The 22,648-nt window shown below is 44.9% G+C and overlaps 1 protein-coding gene across 2 annotated transcripts in view; it reads left to right on the forward strand.

Annotated features, from left to right (window-relative positions):
- The window catches only part of LOC125939645 (organic cation transporter protein-like), a 92,788-nt gene that overhangs the window by 28,837 nt on the left and 41,303 nt on the right, over positions 1–22,648 (forward strand). Inside the window, exons 7-10 of one of the 2 annotated variants that reach the window (XR_007467099.1) lie at positions 1,506–1,720; positions 7,038–7,219; positions 11,235–11,380; positions 13,279–13,494. Coding sequence is in view for 1 of the 2 variants with exons in the window: in XM_037715433.2 (XP_037571361.1) it covers positions 1,506–1,720; positions 7,038–7,219; positions 11,235–11,380; positions 13,279–13,381 (646 nt within the window). In the remaining variant the exon portion in view is untranslated. Of the gene's footprint in view, positions 1–1,505; positions 1,721–7,037; positions 7,220–11,234; positions 11,381–13,278; positions 13,968–22,648 lie in introns of those variants that run through there. The other variant, XM_037715433.2, reaches the window with a different exon arrangement.

Consider the following 22,648-nt stretch of genomic DNA (forward strand, 5'->3'; position numbering starts at 1 on the left):
GCTTGCTTGCTTGCTGCTTGCTGCTTGCTTGCTTGCTTGCTTGCTTGCTTGCTTGCTTGCTTGCTTGCTTGCTTGCTTGCTTGCTTGCTTGCTTGCTTGCTTGCTTGCTTGCTTGCTTGCTTGCTTGCTTGCTTGCTTGCTTGCTTGCTTGCTTGCTTGCTTGCTTGCTTGCTTGCTTGCTTGCTTGCTTGCTGCTTGTGCTTGCTTGCTTGCTTGCTTGCTGCTTGCTTGCTTGCTTGCTTGCTTGCTTGCTTGCTTGCTTGCTTGCTTGCTCTTTGCTTGCTTGCTTGCTTGCTTGCTTGCTTGCTGTGCCTTGCTGCTTGCTTGCTTGCTTGCTTGCTTGCTTGCTTGCTTGCTTGCTTGCTTGCTTGCTTGCTTGCTTGCTTGCTTGCTTGCTTGCTTGCTGGCTTGCTTGCTTGCTTGCTTGGCTTGCTTGCTTGCTGCTTGCTTGCTTGCTGCTTGCTTGCTTGCTTGCTTGCTTGCTTGCTTGCTTGCTTGCTTGCTTGCTTGCTTGCTTGCTTGCACGGGAAACTCGCCTCTGGTTAACCTCCCTGCCTTTCCTCTCTCTCTCTCGACGTCAATTCTTCCTATTCATTCTATCGTAATTTTGCTGTCGTAATTCAATCGTGATTATGCCGCCGTTGTACACTCATGATATCGTCGTCATGGCGTCGTCTTCAGACAGTCGCTGTCATGCATCTGTTGTCATACCATCGTCGCCATGACGTCCTCGTCGGGTCATCGTAGTCACGCCACCGCCGTCATACACTCGTCGTCGTACAATTGTCCTCTGTCGGTGTCGTCACGTTGCCGTCGTTATACCGAAGTCATTTCATGGATTGCTTGTCTCATTGTCGTCATTGCCATTGACGTAATATACCGCCTTTGTCCTTTCATCGACGTCATTCCTTGTTTGCCATTCCAAAGTAGCTAGTACGTCGGCGTCATACAGTCTTCGGCGTGCCGCCATGCAGCCTTGCTCCAGCGTCACTGTGGCAAGCGAGTACCATAGCAACATGGGAGGAAACCGGATTATGCCACATATATAACCAAAGCAACGGAAGTCTTTTCGTCTATTCCTCCGTCCTCTCAGAATGACGAGTGCAGATGTTAAACACACTTCAGAAATACGCTGCGCCGGTACATTGCTCGAATGCTAATCGCATTACCATCGAGAGCCATCGTGAGACGAGATCTGCCGTAATGTTTTCGTCAGTGCGGCTGGTAGCGAGATTGCTACTTCGTGTGTCTGCTGATGTGACCATAAGATTTCCTTGTTCACGAACTTCACGCGGATTCACAACACATAAAATATATCGACACCAATTACAAACCTATATCAAGCAATATTGCTAATCGCATTACCCTCGCCAATCGCGTCCTAAGGATGGATGCGCCGCCAATTTCTATTGTGTCTCTAAATCTGGAACGAGCTAGCGCATATAGCATAGCGCCATGGAGGAATTAGCCGCTTACAGGAACAATCCGTGCTTGTCGTCTCGCAGTGCGGCGAGCGGCATGATCTTCTACGGCCTGCAGCTGTCGGTGACCAACCTGGGCGGTGACCCGTACCTGACGTTCGTGCTCGCGGCGGTGGCCGAGTTCCCCGTGTGCGTCATCTGCTACGTGGCCATCCGGTGGTGCCGCCGGCGTTGGACCATGCTCGCCGTGTACGGCATCGCTGGCGTATGCGCGATCGGCGTGGCCGTATTGCCGCCAGGTATGCTACCGAATACAATGCCTATTAAAGGGCCCCTGCATGGCCATTCCTGATTCCTGATTGCAAATATTGGCTGCATGTGTACACTGGAAGTTGCAGGGCTCCATTTATGGAACGTTCTACTGCAAGAAATTTTCAAATTGGTTCATTATGAGAGGAGAAAGGAGAAACCGAAATGTCGCGTTTCTATGGTACCAGAAGGCGAGCTTCATTGCCAACGTAAACACTCTCTCCTTCTGCCTCAACTAGCGGCCCCAAGCGCCACTTTTTCCCCCTTGCTTTCCCCTACACCGGAACCAGTGGCGCACCGACGGGGGGGTTCCATCCTCCCCCCTGAGGCCGAGTTACACCGTCTCCCCCCCCCCCCCCCCGCCCCCCCATACACGCACACCACGCGTCCAGCCCCACCAGTCCAACGTGTACCTTTAGTGCTCTGTTCACATTGTCATTACAATTGAGGAGGTTGCTTGAGGTCCAATTTTCCTGATTAACAAAAACACTCTATCATTGTCTTGTATTTATTAATTCACGTTTACATTACTTTGAGTAAAACGCTGAAGAAATAAACATCGGCATCATCCTTGGTGTCATTATCATTATAATCATTGGGCATTTTATTTGCTGTTGGATTCCTCTGGCGAAAGCAAGGAAATTGCATATTATGCAAAGTGCTTGCCCCCCCCCCCCTCCCGAAGAAAAAAGTTGACCCCCCCCCACTGGCAGAAATTCTGGGTGCGCTACTGACCGGAACCAAGGGTAGCGTCGCGCTTGCCTCACGAGCCCCGCATCCTCCTTTTAAAGCGAAGCTTGAGATGGCTAGGCGAAACGAAAAAGCGTCTGTCCGTCGCCTGTGTACAGAAAACTATCGTCATCAGCATTGGCTCGAACGTCGTCGTCATCTTCCGCAGCTGGCTCGGTGGCGCCCCTCGGGTTGCGCACGTGCTGGTGCCCGGCACGTGCTCGTGCCAATGCTCCCGCGTTCGTCGTCGTCGTCTTCTTCCACAGCTGGTTCCGTTGCCGCTCATCATTCAAGCACTTCTATTCTGTCGTCGTAATGGGGAGGCTGCGTTTACGGGGGTATGAGCCATTGCTTAGGGGGGTATGAGCCATTCATTGTCTTACGTAACGGACAGATTTACTTTGGAAGCAATTTAATATCGAAGATTCGCAAGCGGCAATGGCGGGCAAATGCTGCTAACCATGCCACCGAGCAAACTCGAGAAATCGAACGCAAGCGACAAAGGTGGACTGCGGGCATACCGTCAGTGACGTCGTTCTCTCCGTCACAGCCGAAAGTTTGTGTAACCTGATTAAGAAACACAAAGACGTAACCATATATTTGAGAACTACTTTAACGAACCGTCGGGATTGACCCAGTCATAAACACTGGGGTCGCACGTTTCAGCTTCGCTGGTTAACCATCAGTACGGAGTGCTTGGGCGGTGGTTTTTCATCTTTTTTTTGTATTATTGACATGATAAAAGGCGATGTTGGCGCAGAAATGCAACACCGGTACACGATGGCTCTTGAATAAGTGATACATACAACATAATATTACGCTATCACATAAAAGTAAAAGTAACATCACAAGATTACAAAGAAACACTCAAACAATGATGCGAACACCAAATATCACATATCCATAGTGACAGCAAATATAAAGAATGCTCTTATAAGCTCTTATAAACGAAATGTTTGTTTACGTGCGTTAAAAACGCCTAACCATGCCGCAGTCCTCACGAAATTGTTTAAAGCCTAATAAAGCGAACTATATTGCAAGGCTCTTCGTGGACATAGGCCCGATAATTAATTTAAACTGAGAGGTTTACCGTCTAATGTCATTACAGGCGATTTAAGTCGGCTGCTTGGTGTTTCATTATGTGGGAATTTTAGATGATGACACGTGTCTTCGCCAACAAAGCCAAAATCACCCTGAGGAATGTCAGCGCGGCCAATTTTGTGTAAAAAGTGTTTTGTGTAGGCATTGCCCAGTCGTAACCGATGACTAAGGCTTTCTATGCTTCTTTCTGAAGTTAATGTTGGATTCAATAAACAGATTAATATAAAATATATGGGATCTCTTGGAACTTTGGTTAAACCACGTCCTTTTACATATTTTGAATGTTGAATATATATATATATATATATATATACTCATAATCATAAATCTCAGTAGTCAAGTGTAGTCATACGGCATTCTCATATATACTCCCATAGGACTCCATGTATATCTATCGGGTGCATCGTGTCACGCGTTACACACAGACGGACGGACAGATTTCTGAGGGCAGTATCCCTACAATGCTTACGCAATGAAAGTAACGCATTACAATTACAACTACTTCATTCAAAAAATGTGATTGAATACAGTGACCAATTACTGCCCCACGAATGTAAATGACCAATTAGTAAAAAAAATGTATGTAATCGATTACTTTTACCTTGGCATCCTCCCAACATTTATGAAAGAGACACTAAAAAGAAAGAAATGATTTCACGTATTAGAAATTAGCCTTGTACAATACCAGAACGGCTACTCTTACCGCGAGAAGACGCTTTGTAACCAGAAAATGCGCAAGACTGAAATATGAGTGGCGACGCCGCCTTGAGGTTCTCACACCAGATCGCCGTGAAGTCATGAATTTTTAGGGTCACTGCTAGGGCCTGGTTAATTGATTTTCGGTAAAAATGAACTGCAATTTGTTCTAATGGAACCGACGATTCATCATGGCGAGTTTAGGGAATACTTACCGAGCCAACGCCGTCCCAAATACGAAATAACTTGCAGGACTCTTGAGCTTCGCCTTTAAGAGTGGAAGGCGATAGCATTCAAAGATCCCTGACTGGTTCTCACGCTTCCCGGCAACTGAAACGCATGTAGCCGTAAATGCTTACCGGGAAACGCTGGCGATGAACGCTATGCACGAAGGTGAGCTTTCTGGTGGAAACACCGGCTCTTGCGTGGGCCGATCCCGGAGGTATTATACAGCCGCGAACAAAATAATTACATCATTTTCAAGCTTCTGTTATTGTTTCGCGCTTTTATTAATTTCAGTGTGAAAAGATTTAACCTGAAAGGCATACGCTGTCGGTGTTTTGTTTCATGACATCTGTTTGTGGGCTGTCATTCTCACCGTTCCGAGGAATAACATTGTCAAGAATGCAATACAAGCTATGATCAACCTTAGTGGTAGAATGGTGTGGTAATATCACCCACATATACCGCATGTCATATAGCGAGGCGTGGCATTTACGTATACCTAAACATATACGGTAATTTTCGCTCATGAGACGATTTTCTGACACAGGGCCCTTAACGCTATCGCGCAAAAAAAAAAAATACTTTGAAGTTCATGACGTCCATGCTGCGTTTGGGTAACGGCGCGAAATTCGTAAAATGAAACTTTGACCTTCATTATTCCTTCTAATAATCAACGTCTATTATCGCTAATTTAACGAAAATGGAGTTTACAGCGAATATCTTATCGGTCAATACTGATAACGCGGTCCTCTTTATAGTGTACCCTTATGAATAACAATAGCGAGCTGGCCCTGCTCCTTCAGTGCGTCCTCAGCAGCCCTTTCGCACGTTATTCATTATCACATACAATTGCTCTTCAAAATTTTCTTGTGTCACCTCGTTTTTTTTTAGAAGGCATCTGGCAGCGACAGCGGAAACTCGCTCGACGTGTGCGCTTGAGAGGAAGGGGAGTTGTAACGTGCGAAAAGCCTTGAGCTCAAGATTCTACTTCAAGTTCTACCGCAGCCGTGGCCTAGTGATAGAACGCCCGCCTCGGCTGCGGGAGGTTGTGGGTTCGATTACCACCGCCGCCGGGCACCCACTGGTACAAATGGGTACAAGTGTGCCCCGGCCTGGCGTTCGGCTTCCTTCAGGGGTGATACGCTTGGGAAAGGAGCCTGCGCCCTGAATTCCCATCGAAACCAACGTGAGCAGGGAAAAAAAAAAAGTGATGTCTGGGCCGCTCCCATGGCGGTCATTTCCCATGAAGATTTTGTTTTTATTGAAATGATTAATAAGAGAGGTTGGCGCCTTTATGGCCTCACCGGCTACTCCTTGTCACTTAGTGAGGGAAACAAGTGTGCGCAAAAAGAGTGAACAATGTCACGAAATATGGCACTCACTAGAACACCAGGTGTATAAATACAATATAAAGTCCAACAGTTCACGAATCACAAAGTTTTGTCGATGATTTCAGTACACATATAGACATATAAAGTCAAATATTTTGAATATTTTCAAGTAATTACACAACGAGTAAAGAGACGCGATCACCTCATAAATCAATTTTGGACACAGAACATTGTGGTTCCTCGGTGCCTTGGTGCTGGGGTCGGTGTCGTCCCCTATGAAACACAGCGCTTCATTGTTGCTGGGGGCTCGGAGAACGGGCTCCCGGTAGGGCCAATGAAAAGCGGGAAAAGCCGTCCGTAGGCGATTTCCTGGCACCAACATCCGAAAACACCGTTGCTGTGAGGCCATAGCAGTGCAGGTTTAAGTTGCCTGCCAAATACTGGGGGAGCGTTGAGTTGAAGAACCAAATACTGAGCACCGAGGGTCTGCCTTTCGTAATATGTGCTTTAACGAGGTTGCTACGTGGAACGACCGCGCGCGTTCTACTATAGTTCCCGCAAAATTAAAGTACTCAAAGCTGAGTCGCCTGTTACAGCTTGTCTCGTCAACAAACTAGCTACACGTAATTGGTTCAACTAGTTCAACTGTCGTTTCACCCGTTCGTCTTTCGGGGACGTGTTTTTTTTTTGTTGTTGTTTTATGATTGGAAAGGCAAGGAGGAACATTTTGTTGTTTGCTCCTAAAGGCAACTGAGCTAACTGAGAGATGAAGATGCAGGCAGTTGGAGAAATTCCTGTGCAGCGTAGCAGCGAAGGCGGTCGGGCCACAACTAGAGTGACGTCATCACACTATATGTGGATGACCCCCACGGGTATACTTTTCTATCGGTAACGTCAGAGATCGGCCCAAGCAGTACCAGTGCGGCTACTGGCAGTTTAACAATAATCCACTTTCCTCTTCACAACCCTGCATTTGTCGCTTCGAGACGACGATTTTTTTATTTTGAGGGGGGCTAGGTGCGAGGGTAGTCAACGCAATGCTATTGCATTTAAAAGCAGGTGGACTACGCTAGCATGGAATAGCGTAGTTGGAGACCAGGGTTGCCAGGTCTCTAACAACGAAACAGAAATGTAGCCACAATGTTGATGCAAGCATTGAAAAGCAGCCCGTCAGTTTCTTCGGGATGTTAATCCCCATAATTAAACTCTTCCCAAATTTGCGTAGCGTGGGTGGTGCCTCGTCAGATGTGCGCCATCGGTGGGAAGATGCTGGCCTCCGCCTCGCTGACGCTGGTGTGGATCTTCGCGGCCGAAGTGTTCCCGACATTGTACCGGACGGTCGGAGTCAGCGCCTGCCTGGTCGGCACCCGCGTCGGCTCTTCGACGGCCCCGTTTCTGTTGGAACTGGTAAGCGCCTCAACTCGGAGCACATGTGCTTAAAACTGACTTTACAGCCACCTACCGGCAACTTAGAGGGACACTAATAAGAATAAAGTTGTTCGAACTGTATCACTGAATCACTCTTCTACAACACCGAAAACGTTACTCTCTAACTTGAGATGAGACTCAGCCTGTGTATATGTACACGAACGTATCTTGTATATGTCTTGTATTCAATGCCTGCCCGTCCTGCAAGGACCACAATGTGGTCTGCAGTATTTACTAAATAAATAAATAAATAAATAAATAAATAAATAAATAAATAAATAAATAAATAAATAAATAAATAAATAAAAGCGGCAAGAACAAAAGACGGGTTGCCGACGTCGTCTTTAAGTTCCTGCACAAGCTTGCTACGACTTGCCGGCATTTTGACGATGCCTTCTCGGGGCCTAGTTAATTTCTTACCGGTAAAGATGGACTACATAGTAGTTTAAGAGAGTCCCAGGCTCAGTAAATTTCACGAAATCTTACTCAGCCACAATGCACCCTTTGCCCCCCCCCCCCCCCAAAAAATAAAATAATTTGTCACGTGGCACTGACGTACCCATGCTGGTGGCCCGCTGCAAAATAAAAAAATAATTAAAAATGCCTCCAATCCACGCTGTGAAGGTGGTTGGACAGCGAAGCTCTAAACGACACCCACAACGATTACCCATTGTGACGTCAATTGAATTCACACACGTGGCTCTTCAAAGAGTGAAACCAGAGAGAAGTGAAATGAACTTAACCACCCCCTTTATTACTTCACAACGACATTATATTCACGCTGTTGTTCTGGCGTCTCTACTTTCCGTGGTCTACCCATGGTAGCCTGGAATGAACTGAATGAGTTGCTAGACCGTGGTGACGTCACTAAGTCATTTCTATGCTGTTGGGTACTTTTCCACTCGGAGTAGCTTATGCTACCATAATGTTTACCGGAAAACACACGCGGGAGAAGGAACGTCCTTCGCATTATTCGCATACGTCATTAGCATACATTATACGGTTTGCACTTCACACGAGGGTTTTGAATGACGTCAACCCCTTTCGAAGCAGCTGCAAACCTAATCTTTACCGGAACGCGTCGGAGGGTGTTCCCATTGTTCACACGCGCCTTATCATCCATCATGTGGTTTTGATGCTTGTTTTGTGGTTTTTCTTTTGAAAACGAGTGCTGATCTCTATGCTGTATGCCTGATTTCAAAGGAGGTAAGCTGTTTGTATTTAATTTTTAGGCTGGCGGTTTTTGCTTACGCCGACGACATGAAAATTTCCTTGGCTGGTGGAGGTACACAGCTTCGCTGTAAAAACAAGGTAGAACTTTCACTTCCACTGGTGGCGCTCCATCATGCCAGCATTGTGAGACGCCTGGTAGCTGTCAGGGCGTTGTTTCTTCTGCACAGCAACAGTTGCCTCGCGAGCTGCGTCACGCCAACATGTCGCTCTCGCGTATGAACAGAACACTAGTCCGGGGGGCTCAAGCGCAAAGCTATACCTTGCTGTCGCTGTGAGTGTATCACCACCTTTCGTACGCAGCTGTCAGTTTCTGATTATTGCGATAGCAATTATACGGACACTCCTGCCACACTCACGGCGGCGGCGTCATGTCTCGGTATGCTGTCCCTAAGAGCTGCGGCTTGCATCTGGTGGCGTAAGGTTAATCAGAGCGATACAACGCAGCACGCCAATAAAATGGCTCTCTGCTGGGCGAAGGAGCTGGCCATAGCATGTCTCTAACGGAATAACCACTTCAGCAGGGAAAATGAATACGCCAGTGCGTCTCTCGTCTCGAAGCACCTTGAGGCTGACGACTGTGTACCTGCCGAGCGCCCTCCGGCATGGCCACAGCACCCATTACCCAACAGCGTATATCTAAGCTAACCTACGCCACAGGCAGCTATCGGTTGAGTGCGACTGTCATGCTCTGATGTTTTCTGCGTGGTTGATTTTTTTTGATGCAGGAGCATTAGGGGGGAGTGTCAAAGTGGAAAGCTGTCTACGTGAAGTGTGGTGAAGCCAGCTACGTTGTCGAAGTAAATATACTCTTGATGGGGCACTCTTTGGTCATACCTGGCCCTTGCGCCATAAAACACCAAACATCATCATACTCTTGATGGCCGGACCCGGGAGGGAACGTCGATATTAAATGTTTGTTTATGCTTGTCTACGTGCGCCTGCGCTTTTTCAAAGTACACACACACACACACACACACACACACACACACACACACACACACACACACACACACACACACACACACACACACACACACACACACACACACACACACACACACACACACACACACACACACACACACACACACACACACACACACACACACACATATATATATATATATATATATATATATATAGTTCAAAAAATAGAAGCACGTAGGAAAAACATAACACGACTTTACTGACGTTACGGCCGGGGTCTGGCCTTCATCAAGAGTGCGTGTACAAGCATACAGAGCTCAATTTATACCTTTTTGCCGTAAGGGTGAAAAGAGACAAGAAAAAATACAAAGTGAAAAAGAAGAAAATACAAAGCAAAAAAAAAAAAGAATACAACGAACACGTAAATAGAAACTTGCGCGTCCACAGAGTGGAATTATTAAAAAAAAGGAATACAACAAGGCTGTGAAAACAAGCTCGTAAATCGTGAGTAGCCCATGACCACAGGCGTGCACAGATTTCGTGTCGTCATGGATGTCAACTCGTACAATGACTCATGTGAACGTTATCAAAATGACGGGCATGTACAGTGGTGCTATACAGGGGTACAAAGTTGGGCGTGCATGGAGTGGGATTATTGAAAACGTATTAAGAAAAAACATGCGGGCGTCACTGACAGGATTTAGTGCCGTCGTGAGTGTCGACACATCTAATGGCTCATGTCAAGATACAGCAAAAACGACGGGCACGTACTAAACATGGGCATGTACTTTTGATGTAACTTGACATGAGCCAGCAGATGTGTCGACACTCACGATGGCACTAAATCTTGCCAGTGACGCCCGCATGCTTTTTGTTAATACGTTTTCAATAATCCCACTCCATGCACGCCCAACTTTGCGCACGAAATCTGTGCACGCATATATATATATATATATATATATATATATATATATAGGAAAGTCAGAAGCACAACTTCGCGGTTATCTTAGGTTTAATATTTTCCCAACAGTTTCGGTCGGTGGACCGACCTTTTTCAAGGGATACAGGAAAATCTTGCAACAGTCTTTTTATATCTTCAGGCAGAGAAAGAAGGCGCCAAAAAAAGGTGAGAAAGGAGAGATAGAGAGATATATGACAAAGTTGAACATGCAAAAAAAAAAAAAAAAAAAGAAAGAAAAAAAAAAAGAATGGAGAGTTAAAGGAAAGACCCCAAGACCTGGTCGTGCCAGACAAAGCAGAGGGCAAGGTCGCTGTTAAGCGTGTTTCACATGCACAATTGACGGACACGCCTGTCAAGTTAAGTTGAACATGCAAAAAAAAAAAAAAAAAGGGAGGGAGGGAGGGAGGGAGAGTTAAAGGTAAGACACCAAGACCTGGTCCTGCCTGACAAAGCAAAGGGCAAGGTCGCTGTTAAGCGTGTTTCACATGCACAATTGATGTGCATATATATATATATATATATATATATATGTGATATGAATATATATTCACATCACATATATATGTGATGTGAATATATATATATATATATATATATATATATATATATATATATATATATATATATATATATATATATAGTACCACTGATGATGGTCTGCTGCAGACAACCGTCAGTTGCACTCACTTCGCTCCTCGCACGCGTTTCAAGTGAGTGCCTGAACAGCAATTTTAATGTGGTGAACATGATGGTTTAAATCATGAATACGGGACCTCAGAGAGGTGCCAAGTAATGCTAACGCACTTTTCTCGCATTTACCGCTAAATCGCCACCTAATTTCTATTTATTATTTTTTATCTTTGTGTTATGCAGAGAACCTACCTGTCTGACTCGATCCCCATGATCACTCTGGCAACCGCTGCCGTGCTCGCCTCCTCACTGATGCTCTTGTTGCCGGAGACACTACGGGTTACGCTACCAGACACGATACGCGAGTCCAAGCAGCTGGGGAATTCGAGGTGAGCGGTTCGTGCATGGTTCAGAAGTGTCGTGAGGGAAACAAAACCCACAGGTACTGCCCGTTCGTGGCAGTGCTGCTTGAATTACTCGTGAGAAAAAACACATTGTAAGTAAACAACCATAAAACAGTTTAGGCAATTGGTGGATTTTCCGTTCAAATATTTAGGAAGCGCAACAGGTGACACACACGAAAAAGGACAAGCGCAGAGAAGTGCTGTCCTGTTGTCTCACCTTTCGTTGCGTGTTAATTTTTTAACAGCGGAGCTGTTTAAGCTCTCCGTTGCGCCGCGTAGCATAGATCAGAAACTGCGCCTGGCGATGACGTCACCGCGCGTTGCCTAGCAACCACTTGGCACAGCTGCGCCTCGCTTCGCCTAGCTTCGGCAACGCTCCTCCGCCGCCGCGCCAGCTGCGACGAACGTGCACATGCTCGGCCTAGCCATGACGTCACTTCGGGTCGCCTAGCAACCACTTGGTATAGCTGCTCCCCCGCTTTGATCACCGGGAAATAAAAGCTTGACTTTGACGTTGACTTGATGTTGACTCTGTAGGGAGTACATGTAGCCTTGACATGGGACGACCAAAGAGGACCCTGACGCACTAAGAAGAAGCCGCTCCTCTTGAAGCGCGTCGCGCGGCCAAGTGAGAATCTGCGCGTCGGCGGCGAGCCAATTCGGAATACCGTGCCAAGCAGCACTTAGCATTTACTAGCAAAACTAGCATTTACTATCAATTACTATTTACTATTTACTAGCATTTACTAGCAAGCCTAGTTTGGAACCTGGAAGAAGCTAGGTCGGTCACCAGCTCGCTGTTTACTCCACCCTTGTACCATTAGTGCAAGCTGCTCATATTTTTTTGGTATGTGCGTCCCCCTTTGAGCTTCCTACAGTCCTCAATGATGAATAACAACCAATTAGCCCTACTGGCCATCTTATGGTTTGTCTCTCTCTCTCTCTCTCTCTCTATATATATATATATATATATATATGCCGGGTGTTCGAAATTAAGCTTTACGGAATTTTTGAAAATCGCCTGTGGCAGATAGCATAATTCTTATAGTTGAGCTAGGTTATTCGAAGAGGCGGACATTATTAGCACGAGAAATCGAAACACATATTCTACTAATGAACAAAAATTGACTAATGAACTTCTTAGTTAATTACTTTATGACACATATTGCAATTTACAAATTGTAGCCATTGAGTTTGCAAGACGCATCCACTTGAAACGAATTTCCAGGATGACACCAGTTGGGAGATATTATTTCCCAATGTGCGGGACGAAATACATAGGCGTTCCAGTTACTTTTGTGCTTCAATGTATAAAACAGCATTTTGGTAAGAAAGTAAGCGGAACAACAGTGAATTTTACGGCGAATTTGATGGCGCATATTTTCAAACTGGTGTCACTCTGGAAATTCGCTCCAAGTGAATACGCCTGATACGCTGGTTGTCTATAAACTATCAATGACAAAAAAAAAGAACATCTAGAAGATGAATACATTCCTGTGATGGTTGGATGGTTGTAAGCTTCCGACCGTCTTTATCGGCCCAATTCTCCGATTAGCTGTACTCTCAAAAGCAGTCGGCGTACTGCATAGGTGGCATAACACTGGCGTAGCACAATCACAGTTCCTTCCTATGAAATGTGAATTCAATGTTTAGTACGCTCAGTGCTTCCAGGAGCCAGTGCCCGGTGTTCTGCCTGTCGGTCTTGCCACGGTGATGATCCTTACAAAGTATGATAACAATTATCTCTGTTGAAATTGCCAATGGAACAGTGTTCTGACGGTATATGGACTCAGTTACCGGAATGATTCATTTGCATATCGTTTTATATGGACACATTTTCGCAAAAAAGACAATGTTTCGTTTTCATTTTCTTTGTTTTTCAGGAAAGCTGGCAAAGACGTCCCCTTTAAAGATATTGCGATCGACTCGAAACTTCAACTTGCGGGGTGTCAACCAACCGCGATGGACAATGACATCAACCACTGAACTAGCTCATATCATCTATCGCTATAGGACTTCGCCTTGAGAATGCCAGCAATGGCGATAACCACGATTCCCTGGTTCGACTGCCCCCTTGAGGCCTCCACATTCAACTGAAGGTTGAATTCGAAATGGGGAATGTTAAAAAAGACGTCACGTGGCCAAAGGTGCCATACAAAACGAATCATGACTCCTTTGATTGTTCAGTTGTCTTTTTGGACTATATAGGACATTTTATTTTAAAATTAACAGAATTGGAAAAAAAAATCTCCCTTAGCGATTGGCACAATTCTTCTTCAGTGGATTACTCGAAGAGAGAGACATCAGTTGCACGAGAAATCGGAAGACAGTATCAACAAATTGACAAAACCTCACTAATTACTTTTTAGAAAATGACGGTACATAATGCAATTTACGAATTGGATCCGGTGAGTTCGCAAAGTATGCATATAATAGATGTACACATTTCTGATGTGGAACTCCTGATCGTGAGGGCAGGTTAACAGTTATAATAATTTGCTATCCTGCCTTGACAAATGGAGTTCTACTATTAACTGTTGGTTTAATAAATTCTATGTTTACGTTTGAACAACACTTCCTTGTGCCGTAATCTTGTTTCATGTAACAACTGACCTAGTGAAGTTTCCCTTCTTACTGACTATCTCTCTCTTTATATATATATATATATATATATATATATATATATATATATTTGCTATTACAAACATACGCAAATAATCCTATCAAGATTGTCCTTCTCGTTCAAGTTCTCCTTCGAACGAGCGGAGCTGGTTGCCGGTCTCCATGATATGATATCGCACGGGTTTATCTAGCCAGGACGCGTTCCTCCTACTTAGAGACGAAATTCTAACTAATATACCGTACGCCGATGAGAGATTAGTCCTAGCACTAGACCTCAAAGGGGTCTTCGACAACGTCTCTCACGCCGCAATATTGGAGGAACTCGAACTCGCGGGTTGTGGTGAGCGCACATACAATCACTTAAGAGCGTTTCTTTCCAACCGCGAGGCGAGCATCAGTATTTGCCAAATCACATCGGATTTATTTAAAATGCCTAACAAAGGAACACCTCAAGGAGCGATCACATCTCGTCTGCTCTTCAACATGGCGATGTGTCGTCTCGCGCGCGATCTGGATCGGATACCCGACCTAGGTTTACACGCTCTACGCGGACGACATCACGCTGTGGACGAGCAGATGTTCACTAGGGGATAAGGAATGTACGCTTCAAAGTGCAGTGTTAGTGCATGGTGGAGAAATTTTACAGATGGAGCGGCCTGAAGTGGCGCGCCCGAAAAATCTGAGGTCATCCGGCTACACGCGAAAGGCTACAAATACAGACGATCCATTAACATCGTAGTTGAGGGCCAATCAGTCCAAGAGGTACCCATGATGCGAGTCCTGGGTTTGTGGCGGCAGAGCGACGGGAGAGCAGTACAGAAACTCAAAACCCTCAATTCCACAACCCACAACCTAGCCCAAATGATACGTCGCCTGACGTATCGAAAAGTGGGAATGCGAGAAGACGATACCCTAAGGCTCGTACAACAGGCCTTAGTGGTTAGTCGAATCACGTATGGCTTACCGTACCAAATCCTGAACAGGGAAGAGGAAAGGCAGGCCAACACAATAATCCGAACCGCTTTCAAAGCTGCTCTGGGCCTGCCTAAATGTAGGCAGTTTGGCAGCGGTGCGCAAGCAGTCTACAAGTTCGCTCACCCACCCGTTTACGCAGATGCTGCACGTTTCGCCAAGGAGCAAGGAGCCGAGGAACGACTGACTGCACCGTCTACGTCAAGGAACAGCGTAGCTTCATGTGCAGACGGATCTCGTTCGGCACAGTGTCAAGATCGCTGATTCAACGGCCCGACATAGAGAAAAAAATTCAACAAGAGGGGACACTCGGCAAAAACTGGCAACAGGAAACACGTCACCATACGTCACGCTATACTTTTGACACCGAACGTTAGCTGCCGCGAGCATCGAAAAAAAGAAAGTGAACTTAAGTTAACAGGCATTGATTTGTTTTTTTTAATTCTTTCTCGCGAAAACTAAAACGTTTTGCGTATAAATGAACTTAAGCTTTGCGACTTATTTTCCTTGCCTTACCTAGCCACAGGTCAATGACGCGCCAGATACATGCGTCATCCGCCAGATTCTATGGCCAGACACTCCCCCGAAGCCAGCGTGTGCGGCCGCGCGCGCGTTTGAGCGCTCGCCCGCGGTGACCCGTCTGTTCCCTTTTGCTAAAAAAAAGCAGCCTGGTTTATTGGGCTCTCGGCGTATTCTTGTGTTCCTTCTGCACTGGGACAAGACACCACTGCACTATTGGACTACGGCAAGGTGAGAAATCTTGTTTCACACTCTACGACGCAATTAGGCTTACGGCACGGGACCGAGACTTAAGACGCAGTTAGCGAAAAACAGCTCGGCCGTCCTGGTGCAGTTAATTTGAGTTAATTAATCGTGCTGGGACATGTTTCTGACGCTTCCTAGGGGATTACTGTAACTTATTTCGGTTTTTGAGGCACACTGGCCGCACAGGGCGCCGTGTCGCAGTTAGCGAGAACTAACTCGGCCGTAGTGCGTAGTCTAGTGCATCTTGCTAGGAGAAGTTTGTGCCACTTTCTCGGACGCCAGACATTACTGAAAAGTAATTTCTTTACTTTCGGGGGTACTTTTGAGGCACGCTGGCCGCACAGCGCGCTGTGACGCAGTTAACGATAAGCAGCACGGCCGTGGTGATATAGTTTGGCGTGTAATGAATCTTAGAGGGACAAGTTTGTGACGTTTTTTGTGGCCCCGCAACAACATATACCTTCTTTTGGTACTCACGTCTTTTGAAAACACGATGGGCGATTGCCAAGAGTGATAACATGGGAGTGTGGAGCTGGCGCCGGCAGAACGCGCGAAAGATAACGCCGAGGAACATATCAGAAACTTGTAATTCGAAAACTCCGTCTTCTAAAGGACTGAAAACAGGCTTTGCACCCACGCATTTGTCTTGAGTGCCTGTTGCGTCGTCTCTGTGTATGTAGCGTACCGTCGCGTCGCCCGAGGCCAAGTTTTGCAAACGGGAAGTTGCCCGTGTATTTGTGCGGCTAAAATGCAGGAAATAATGCGTGGAAATGGGGGAATGCTTGGAAATCAGATGTTTTCGTATTTTATGGTATTGTTTGGGATGAGTCATGGTATTTTCTACGCCATATATGTAAAAGCGAATTGCTTTTGTTTGTAATGCCGCCCATTCACCGCTTTCGCACGTTTCGCCTCTACACGCAGTATTCCTATATCTAAATACCAAATGACACATGCTTGTAACATGCTGTTTCGTGCTTGTAAATGTAACATGCTTGTAATTTACTTTTTTTCAGCTGATGCCGTCCAGTGAAGCTTCATACAGCAAGTATACTGCTTACCTGGGGTCACAACGTTGGATGAACGCACAAAAAGCGCGGAACGAGCTTTTATATAGAGCAAAATAAATCGTTTCTCATTTCACAAGGAGTCTTGCGTCTACTTTGTGAAATTGCACGTGGCACAGATTTGATGGGACTTGACAAGATCTCTCGCCATCATTTTTACCAAATAATAAACCGATTCCGCACGAAGACCGTGCGCGGTCGGGCAAAAAAAAAAAAAAAAAGAAAGCGCAGCCGGCGTGCTAGCTAGTGTTCAAAGTGCGCGCGCCGAAAACCGAAACCGGAAGTGATATACGCCGACCACTTGGCGCGCTGCTGTCAATTCGGCCGCTGGGCTCTATGGGAGTGTCCCCTCTTGTTGAATTTCTTTCTCTATGGGCCCGGCTTCCGAGCTACTTGACGCATCGCCGCACGGCCCACCAATCAGCGTTGGAGGATTGTACCTGCTGCCTTTATAACGGACGACATCACGAGCGGCAGCTCAGTCATAGAGTAACATACGGATTACAAGAGTGGCCACTCGAGCCTAAAAGCGGCCGAGCTACGCAGCTTCATGCCGCCCGCTAGAGGGCAATACAACACTCCCTGTCTTCAAGGGAACGCGCGTACTACTTATCTATTGTGGTAACTTTTCTATAGTGCACTATACGTCTACTTGTCTATGTGGCTGTAGACGTAGACGTTATCAACGGTATCAGCCGGCCGTGAGCGGTGGATGATAACACTAGTATAAAGATAACGCATCGCTGCAAAATATCGGCCTTGGTGTGATCAGGCAAGGCGACGCTACAAAAGATGTGCGATAACGTCTGCGTGGTCTTTGCTGGGTTCGCCTACCAGAACGTGTCTGTCTGCTTGGCTGCTGCTTGGTAAGAAGGCCTTTATTACGTTCTTTTTTCCCTTCATTACTTTGCAAATTGCTTATGTATTTGTCACTTCAACCGTAAGTTAACATTTGTCGCAGTGTGCTGTTCGGCGCAGAGAGCTTTTTGTGTTCTTCACTTCGCGCATGATGTTCGTGGATTGCTTCACATTATGTAAGAAACAGCAATTTGGAATGCTGCGCAGCACGTTTGCGAGAAAATCGTTTCTGGGCGCGAGAAAGTGAGTCGGCACACGCCGGTATACACTGTAAAAAAAATTGCTTTGGTTTTACGGCAAATCTGCTGGTAATTTGTGACCGAACACTTTCCGTAAGTAAAGAACGGTCATTTCCGTAGAACGGACAACCGTAAAAATAGACACCGTATTACAAAATACGAGTGCTTACATATTCAGAAAACGGAAGACTCTGTATGCTGAATCATATGGTTCGACCGTTAATGTACAGGTGCTTTCCGTATTCAGAAAACGGAAGGCGCTGTATGTTGAATCTGTAGTATACGGTCCAACCGTTAAAATACAGGTGTTTTCGTATCCAGGAAACGAAAGGCTCCGTATGCTGAATTTATACTATACGGTCCAACCGTTAAAATACAGGTGTTTCCGTATCCAGAAAACGGAAGACTCTGTATGCTAAATCTGTACTATACGGTCCAACCGTTAACATACAGGTGTTTCCGTACTCAGAAATGAAAAGGCTCCGTATGCTAAATCTGTACTATACGGTCCAATCGTTAAAATACAGGTGTTTCCTGTATTACGTTTTACGGAGCATATTTATTGTTTAGAGAATGTATTATTGGGGACAGAAGTGCCCAAAATGTGCGAATGTCGACCGAATTTTATTGGTGCACTTTCTGCTGGGATCAGCCACGCTAACATTTACATTCGGAAAGTGGTCTGCAACGCAGATGATAGCGGCTGATAGTGCAGAGATGCAATTTGGTCGACACTCGCACATCCTGGGCACTTTTGTCCCTGATAGTACATATCTTTTAATGCAAATGTCATGAATGCAGCTCATCGCAGAAGCAGCAGGTCGCTATGGAGAAAACTGTCTGGCCAACACATTGAAATAGCTCAAAAGATCAAACTTTGCCTTTTGTGATATGAATGAATTGCACGGCATATATACAAATAAGTGCAAAATTTTATTCGTCAAGTACTTTAGATCACAGAAGCAATTTTATTTTCTTCGACCACTCGTCTTGCACTGTTTCCTGGTGAAAGCTGTTCCCACATGTCTTGCAAGGATAAACTTGCTGCTGTTAGGAGAAACAAATAATATTGATGGATTTCCATCCTAAACGAAGTGGCAACAAAAGACAATCACAGAACACAACAAAGCGGTAACTAAAGTATTAAAAAACCATGAACGTTGTTCAACATTGTCAGAACAAGGGATGTTGCTGTAGCCAACATTTCGACAGATACGTGTCATCAGGGCAGCAACTGTTTTCCTTGGCAGCGGTTTTGGATGTGCATAGCTCACTCACCCCTACCCTCATCTGGTGCATATAGTAGGTCAAGAGAAACCGAAGTGTTAAAATAAAGGTAGGAAGGGTGTGTTTCGCAGTGATTGTGATGGAGTGTGTAGGGGCACTGCTGTAAGTTGTTACAATGAGTAGGGGTGACTTAAACAGAAAACGATCTGTAAACCTAGTAGACCTATTCTTCCCAGAAATCAACATAGGAATTAAAATAAACTGTTTGGACATTTGGCAAAAAAAAGCAATGAAGAATTAGGCCAAATAACATGATGTGTCTGTGTGTCTGGTTAAGATCACTGGAAATGGCAAATGAAGGTACGTTATCAATAAACATTTCATCAAGATCCAATAAAGAAAAAAAGATATTGGTCAAATATTAAATAAGTAAGGACACCAAATTAAACTGGGTATGACCATAAATAGTAAACAGCCTGTGAAAAAAATGGGACGGGAAACGATAACAAGGTGCAAGATAGAGAAAAGCTTAGCACTGTTTACTGTATGTTCATGCCACTACTGACGACTTGAAGTTTCAGTCTTCCTGCTGAAGCTGTATTACTTGGATAAGGAAATGGGTCACTTTGCAGACAAGTCTACGCTCAGATTCTGTTCAAATCTTCAATGTAATTTTATGGAAGAAAATGGTATGGACAGTCCTACTGGATGGGCATTCATTCAGCAGTACCATCCACAGGTATTAGCTTAAAATTTATTGGTCTCACTGGACCTTAGCTCTTGGGAAATCATTAGCTGTTTTTTTATCACAGATGCCTTCAAGTTATATCGGTTGGCAGGAGTGCTAGCAAACAACATTATACTTGTTTCCGCAGTCAAAAGTGATATTTGGTAACAATGAGTAAAAGAAGCAAACAGCATTCTACAATACTGATTCAAATCAACAGAAATAGCTGTAAAATGAATGTACCCTGGCCCCCAATACACAATAATTACACATCACATTGATGCTCATCGTGTCGATCATGCTATTAGAACACTAGGCATCAAGTGAGGAGAATAAGGAGATAAAAAAAAATTATGAGGTTTTACGTGCCAAAAACACGATCTGATTATGAGGCACGCCATAGTGGGGGATTCCGGAAATTTGGACCACCTGGGATTCTTTAACGTGAACCTAAAGCTAAGTACACGGGTGTTTTCACATTTCGCCCCCATCGAAAATAAGGGGATCAGAGGGCACATCCTTTTTTTCGAACATTAAATGTGCTTCGCATTAATGTTGCCTTCCAACTCCGAAAGGAGCAGTTTCCGAGATGGTGACCGACACATAAGAAAACTCGTGACATTCTGTGCAGCAGAACATCACGCGCAAATACACTTTTTCCTGCAAAATGACATCCTGTAGTCAAACCTTGTGCACATGTGCCAACCTTAGAATTTGAAAAACACCACAGTGGAAAGGCACAAAGTGTTAACCTTGCTGAAGAATACTAAAATTATTTGATTATTCATTCAAGATTTGCAGACTTTGCTCTCTACAGGTGCTGTAAACAGGCACCCTGCTTTTGCGGTTGTACCAACAATGATCTGTAGAGCAGATGAGGAGCAATGGTTATGAAGTTTAGGCAGGAGTATATGCCGCAAATGACAATCCAGTTCACATTTTAATCTGGTGGAGGATGCGTACTCTAAAATAGAAGAAACTAGTGTACCCTAAAGATTGCTGTGGCCGATGCCTGTGCACTAGCAGGTACACATAACATGGCAGTTGCAATTATATTTCCACAAGCTATAGTTACTGCAAGCTACTACCAGTGTACTGGTCCACAGCTGTAATACATTTAGGGCAATTTAAAACTCTCTAATGAATTTATCTCATATGACAGAATTGGAATGCAATATCTTGCAAATAAGTGATGCTCTATGTGCCGTCCCAATGAAACACCTTTGAAAAACCTGAATGGCCACCTAAGCCGTGACGAGAGGTGAAGTGTATTCTGTGTAAACTAGTACAGCTGCATAGTGTAGAGCTCTGGAGAGTGCATTTAGTAACAGCTGTGAAGCTTTTCTCTTTTTTTAAACTGCACACAGTAAACACCTCCTTGCAGTTTTGAAACTCTTTTTATTAAAAAAATTTTCTGCACGCAAACAAACAAGGACGAAGAACCATTTGCTTAAGAACCCACAGATCTGCTCAATCCAATCAACAGGACACATCAGTAGCGCATATAACAACACGTGTGATAAAAATGCCACGGATCAGCGCGACCCCGTCAACATAAAAACAGCAATGCACATAAAACGAGCACTTAAGATGAAACTATGTTAAAGATAAGATGACAGGAGCAAATTCTCTTTATCTAGCAATGAAACAGAAGGATGATTGATGCATTTTTACTTTAGTTTTGCAATCCAGTGCACTTCCACAATTTTTCTCACGGTTTGATTTAGTTGCCTAAACAATGTCCCGGTGCTTCTAAGACAAGGTGAGCACGCATGTCCTTGACAATGCATGGCCAAATGCTTACTAGGGCCACCTTTCAGACTGGACAAGTGTTCCCTTAGTCTTGTGTTAATGCATCTTGCAGTCTGCCCTACGTACACATGACCACATGTCATAGGAACCTGATACTCAACATTCTTCGCACAATCAAGAAATTGGTTCTTATGCGGATGTTTAATACTACATTCTTTCTTTGCATCACCCTTACTTTCGAACTTACTTTTTACTCTAGAACACACATTACCTCTTTTGTTTTAGCCGAAAACACCACTTTTACTTCGTAACTCCCAGCCACCTTTTTAAGTCTGTGTGAAAGGCCATGCACATATGGAATCACTGAAACCTTGGAAGCTAATTCTTTCTGCCTTTGATTTTTTGTGCATAGTTCTTTATCCTGTTTAAGTTTTTTCATTAGTCTAGTACATGACGCCAGCATCACAGCGAGCAGGTACCCGGCCTCTCTCAATTGATCAACTTGCTCAAGAAAGGCAATGTTTACAGTGCGGTAACATGACTTCAACAATGCTGACTGGCAACATGAAATGACTGTGCCATTCTTTAGAAGCCTGGAATTGCTTGAGGCATAGTTCATGTAGCTTGTTATCAAGAAACTATAGCTTCCTATCTACCAGTACTTGCAAAGTAAAATTTAAGCCCTTGCCCAGAGTCAAAGGCTTCTACTACTAGTGAAGGCTTGACTTTTACTTCAGAAGTACTGGTAGATAACAAGCTACAGTTCCTTTATGTCAAGTTAGAAATTCTACCAGAACATGTGTGTTGGTCATTCACGCCCCGAGCTGGAAAACCGCTAATGAACTATGCCTCAAACCATTCCAGGTATGTGAAGAATGGCATAGACATTTCATGTTGCCGGTCAGCATTGTTGAAGTCGTGTTATCGCACAGTAAACATTGCCTTTCTTGAGCAAGTTGATCGGTTGAGAGAGGCCGGGTACCTGCTCGCTGTGATGCTGGCGTCATGTGCTAATGAAAAACAG

The sequence above is a fragment of the Dermacentor silvarum genome, chromosome 5 (assembly GCF_013339745.2).
Source record: "Dermacentor silvarum isolate Dsil-2018 chromosome 5, BIME_Dsil_1.4, whole genome shotgun sequence".
In the NCBI taxonomy this organism is placed as follows: Eukaryota; Metazoa; Arthropoda; class Arachnida; order Ixodida; family Ixodidae; genus Dermacentor; species Dermacentor silvarum.